Consider the following 6,000-nt stretch of genomic DNA (forward strand, 5'->3'; position numbering starts at 1 on the left):
AAATGTACCATGTATATTTGTTTTCACACTTTTCTGCTACGTCGAGTTAGTTTTCCAAAGTACTATTTAAATCAAATGTCAGAATAATGTATTGCATATGTATATTAATGCGGAAGGCTACTGTATATTGACGTAAAGTGTAAAAAAGAATTAAGTAGTGAAATGTTATGCTATGGTCACATTGCCCAAAAGTAGCCTGCTCAGCGGCCGAGCGGCGAGTTTTTAGCCAATTTTGCCCGGCCACCGAGCGGCGGCCGCTCAGGCACCGCTTGTTTTTAAGGCATCGCTCGGTCGCTGCTGAAGTTTTAGCGCGGAGTTAAAATTCGGGCGGCGCCTGCTCACTTTCACTCGCCGCCCAGACTACGCTCGGTGACCGGGCGGTCGCCGCCCGGTCGCCGCTGGGAAATCAGTCGGTCACTGGACGGCGAGTCCAAAATCGGTAGGCAGCCTTTGACTTATAGCGGCTTCGATTTTTGACCTAAATCGCTCGGCGGCGAATGTTCGATTTGTTCGGTGCCCGGGCGGCGAACAGCCGGGCACCGAGCGTATTTTGGAGCCCCGCCGATCACTGGCCGGCCGCCGTGCAATATCTTTAAAATCAGCCGGCGGCCGGTGGGAGACTGCTCGGGAATCGGTGGGTCACCGATCGGTCACTGCTGGGACACCGCGCGGAAAAGGTCTGCGATTTCACCCAGTTTTGACCTAAAATCGACCGGCGACCGACGGGAAATCGACAGGGCACCGCCCAGGCATCGCTGGGGCTCTACAGCCTGCTCGACTTCTCCAAAAAAAAAAAATCGCTGGGCGATGCCTAAATTCCAGCGGCGACCGAGCAGGCTACTAATCGGTCGGCCACCGCATTGATTTGTGACCATAGCTTATGCTATGGTCACATTACCCAAAAGTAGCCTGCTCGGCGGCCGAGCGGCGAGTTTTTAACCAATTCTGCCCGGCGGATGCCCGGCCACCAAGCGGCGGCCGCCCAGGCACCGCTCGTTTTTAGGGCATCGTTCGGTCGCCGCTGAAGTTTTAGCGCGTAGTTAAAATTTGGGCGGCGCCTGCTCTCTTTTCACTCGCCGCCCAAAATACACTCGGTGGCTGGGCGGTCGCCGCCCGGGCACCGACCTAATCGCTGGGCGATGCCTAAATTCCAGCAGCGACCGAGCAGGCTACTGATCGGTCGGTCGCTGCTCTGATTTGTGACCATAGCTTTAGCAAATGTTTATCCAACAAAATATTGCTATTATAACTGATTAAGAATTGACATCCAGTATGTGGATCATCCCCCACCTCTGTACAGAGAAAGATGTATATGTGACTACACGAACACGTGGCGTAAAAATCCTACCCCCGAGTTTTACGATGTTACATGACATATTTAGAATATGAAGGCATTTGAAGAGCCATGCTTTTCAGGGAATATGTCTTATCTGATGTTCTTCCGCACTTGCATGATAAGAATGATAACGCTCACAAATTATTTTTCACCTCTTCCCAGAACTCAACCTTCACTTTAATTTCGGAGTATGTAGGTCAAAAGACAAAGGTTATAGCTCATTAAATATGCGAAAATGCCTTCTTAGATGTACGCGAAAATGTTTTTTTAATCCAATAACGTAAGTAATGTTGTTGAGTACATACATCAAAGCTCAAAGTTCACAGCCCATTAAATATGCAAACATTGCTCAATTAAGGAAATTGTACCGGGTGAGAGGATGCTACACTTTGCGTTGATTTATTCTCTTTTGTTTTGTATGACTTTAGATCATGAGCCAAGTCCTTCATTCATATTTACCCACTACTCCCTCAGCCAACAGATCAATGTGATCTAGAAAATATTATCATTTTCTTTATCAGTAATGCCCACAGTCCCGATTGGATCAATCAAAAGCATTGTTGTCACCTCTGTCGTTTAATACCTATCATTTATATGAATAAACACCATTATATCGGTCTCAAAACAATCGAGGAACTACCGAAATAAGTACTTATTTCAGGTGTCAAGACTTGTACATCATAAACCTAATAAATGTGATTGTAATGAGAGTCTTTCATTGTGGCAACGATATTAGTACAATTTAAAACAAGTTGTTGATTCTTGAATTTAGTTTATTTGGTTGTTATTAGTATTCATTCAACATAATGTTGCTATCATAACAGATTGAGACTCTTGGGATCTACTCTCCTGATCTCAGTAAACGTCCCTCGGCATCACGTGATCTCGCTCAGTTCATCTGTAAGATGACTCATCTGAAGGACCCGACACTCCGCGTTCAGTGTCACGATGACTTCTACTCAACAGCGTCATCGATGGCATCATCTGCAAAGGTATAGATGTGATCATATATTTTAGGAATCTTATTTAAAAAAAAAAAAAAAAAAAAAAAAAAAATCAAAGTTGGGCCACCACCCCTAAGAAATCCTGGAGCCACGCCTGAGGATGGCAACTGTCTCATGATGTAAAGTATAACAATATTTATATGTATTTAATGTCAGCAATTGTTTATCGAATACAATGTTACTTTTATAACAGATTAAGACTTGAAATCCAGTATATGGATCACCCCCTTTCCCATCCACTAGCCCTAACTCATTCAGACGTATGAATGTAGTAGGATCAGTGAAATTACCAGATCATATGACCGCGGGATAAAATTCCCTGTTCTCTTACAATCATTGATCCATCACTATAACGTTGTCGATAACATAATCAGGGTGTTCTGATTTTTCCTCGAATAAAAGCACACGTTCCGCGGTCAGTGTCACGATGACTTCTACTCAACACTACTTTATCAGTAATGCCCACAGTCCCGATTGGATCAATCAAAAGCATTGTTGTCACCTCTGTCGTTACCTATCATTAATGAATAAACACCATTATATTGGTCTCAAAAGAATCGAGGAACTACCGAAATTAGTACTAATTTCAGGTGTCAAGACTTGTACATCATAAACATAATTTGATCATATTTTGTTAGACTCTTAGCAAATCAATACATGTTTTTGTTATACTGGAAGTGCACTCTTTTCTATATAGTCATACGCAAGTGTACAATTTTACTCTCCCTATTGGAACACCGTAACGGAGAAGCAGGCAGGAAAAGTTGATCGTTTCAGGAAATGGATGTTAAAAGTGAACTTTCTGTCGTAATACAAAAACAAAGTGAAGATTATATGATTGATAGTGAATAATATTTGTGAATTTGGTAATTGAAAAGTGTTCCATGTATGTTTGTTTTTACAATTTTCTTCAATCAAATGTCTGTATAACGTATTGCTTATGTAAATGAATAAGGATGGCAACTGTCTCATGATGTAAAGTATAACAATATTTCTTTTTTTTTTAATGTCAGCAATTGTTTACCCAATACAATGTTCCTATTCAAACAGATTGAAACTTGACATCCAGTATGTGGATCACCCCGCCCTTCCCTCACCACCACCTCACTCATTCCGACGTGAAAATGTAGTAGGGTCAGTAAAATAAACGGATCATATGCCCGGGAAAAAAAAAAATCTCCTCCTCTCTTACAATCATGGATCCACCATTATACTGTTGTCAATAACATAATCAGGGTGTTCAGACTATCCCCCGATTGAAAGCACACACTTTCCTTCAAGAGTAGTCTGTTTGGTGACTGCTTTGCAACCACCGTTCTGCCTTCTTCTTTTATTCTCTTTTGTGTACGTCTTTAGATCATGAGCCAAGTCCTTCATTCATATTTCCCCACTACTCCCTCAGTCAACAGGTCAACATGATCTAGAAAATATTATAATTTACTTTATCCGCAATGCCTACAGTCTCGATGGGATCAATCAAAAACAAACTGATCACCTCTGTCATTATCTATCAGTTATGAATAAACACCATTACCTCGGTCTCAAAAAAGCCATGAACTATTCAAAGTGGTACTAATTTCAGGTGTCAAGACATGTATATCATACACAAAATAAATGATATTGTGTTAGGAGTTTATCGTACACAATGTTACTATACGGCAACGATATTAATATAATTTTTAATGAATTGTTGATTCTCGAATATAGTTTTATTTGGTTGTAATTAGTATTCATTCAACATAATGTTGCTATCATAACAGATTGAGACTTTTGACATCAGCTCTGATGATCTCAGTGGACGTCCCTCGGCATCACGTGATCTCGCTCAGTTCATCTGTAAGATAGCTCATCTGAAGGACCTGACACTCGACGTTCAGTGTCACGATGACTTCTACTCAACAGCGTCATCGATGGCATCATCTGCAAAGGTATTGATTTGATCATATTTTGTTGGACTCTTAGCAAATCAGTACATGTTTTTCTTATACTGTTGGTGCACTCTTTCCCATATAGTCAAATGCAAGTGTACAATTTTCTCCCTATTGGAACACCGTTAAGAAGAAGCAGGTAGGAAAAGTTGATCGTTTCAGGAAGTGGATGCGAAAAGTGAATTCTGTCATAATACAAAATCAGAGGGAAGATTTTAAGATCAATAGTGAATATATAAACCATATTTTGAATTTCATATGACTATTCGGGGTGCTATGGAATTGCTGATAGAGAGACAACCGTTTCAACTGCGAATGCTGATGAGACTAAATATTTAAATTCCAAAAGCCGAAACAAATGAAAAATCGAATCTCTTTGTCCCCGTTTGAATTATATCTGAAACCCTTTGGAAACTGCAAAGTTTTCTATCTACATTTTATTTCACACTTTTCTGTTATGTACAATTATTTTTTTCAACATTTTTTTTTTTTACTAAATCTCATTTCAGAATAACGTATAGCTTTTGTAGAATAATGAGGATGGCAACTCAAGAATGATGTAATGTTTAAAATTATTTTTAAGTAGTGTTAGGTCAGCAATTGTTTATCCAATACAATGTAACTATTATAACAGATTAAGACTTGACATCCAATATGTGGATCGTCCACCACCCTCCCCTCCTCCTCCGCCACCCCTCATTCATTCCGACGTTTACATGTAGTAGGATCAGTAAAATTACCGGATCATAATTAATCATAAGTATTCATTCAACATAATGTTGCTATCATAACAGATTGAGACTCTTGGGATCTACTCTGAAGATCTCAATAAACGTCCCTCTGCATCACGCGATGTCGCTCAGTTCATCTGTAAGATGACTCATCTGAAGGACCTGACAATCCGCGGTCAGTTTCACGATGACTTCTACTCAACATCGTCATCGATGGCATCATCTGCAAAGGTATTGATTTGATCAAGGGGGATCCAGGGGGGAGCGGGCCTTGCCTCCCCCCGGCAACAAATAAAAAATACAATAAGCGAGAGAGAGAAGGAAAAGGAGGGGAAGAGGAGAGAAAGGAAAAGAAAGAAGAGGAAGAAAAAATAAAAGGGGGAAAAGGAGATCGGGGTAGGGGGGGGGGGGCGAAAGGGCCCCCATCAACAAATAACAGAGAAGGAAGGATATGGAAAGAAAAAAGGAAAAAAATGGAAAAGAAGTAAGGTAGGGGAGATCAGATGCGATTTTTTCCCCCAACAAGGTGTAAATCGAGGGGGGATGTATTGTATTGTATTATTGTATTATTTATTCGGCACTTTCAAGAAATATAACAATTTAACAATATAAACATGGTAAATACAAAATTGGAATGACAAAAAGTGTGCAAATACAAATTTTTGTAGCAATATTCAGAGTGCAAAAGATGGCGGCCAGGGAAGAAGAGAGCAAAGTTAATTACTGTAACCGTGAAGGTCCCTCCGCCCAACCAACTGATGCACTCAGAAGACTGGTAAAAATATAGCATAAGGACAAATAAGACAGTAACAAATCAAGGATAAAGAATAAAAATATAAAGAAAGGCGAGGCACGAGCATATGTAACGCCAACATAGAAATTGTAGATAACATATTACAAATTTGCAATTTCAGTAACATATTACAAATGTACAATTTCAATAACATAATCGCATTGACTCTCCATAGAAATATAATGTAACTAGCATGTTTAATATTTAT

At 40.2% G+C, this 6,000-nt stretch overlaps 1 protein-coding gene across 1 annotated transcript in view; it reads left to right on the forward strand.

The window, feature by feature from the left end:
• LOC115928206 (NLR family CARD domain-containing protein 3-like) overlaps positions 1 to 5,341 on the forward strand; it is a 34,412-nt gene extending 29,071 nt beyond the window's left edge. The window contains exon 10 of the mRNA XM_030995161.1: positions 5,063 to 5,341. Coding sequence (XP_030851021.1) covers positions 5,063 to 5,242 — 180 coding nt within the window. The 3' untranslated portion in view covers positions 5,243 to 5,341. The remainder of the gene's footprint in view (positions 1 to 5,062) is intronic.
• The last annotated feature ends 659 nt before the right edge of the window (positions 5,342 to 6,000 follow it).

This window comes from Strongylocentrotus purpuratus, unplaced genomic scaffold (assembly GCF_000002235.5).
Source record: "Strongylocentrotus purpuratus isolate Spur 01 unplaced genomic scaffold, Spur_5.0 spur5_scaffold_21, whole genome shotgun sequence".
In the NCBI taxonomy this organism is placed as follows: domain Eukaryota; kingdom Metazoa; phylum Echinodermata; class Echinoidea; order Camarodonta; family Strongylocentrotidae; genus Strongylocentrotus; species Strongylocentrotus purpuratus.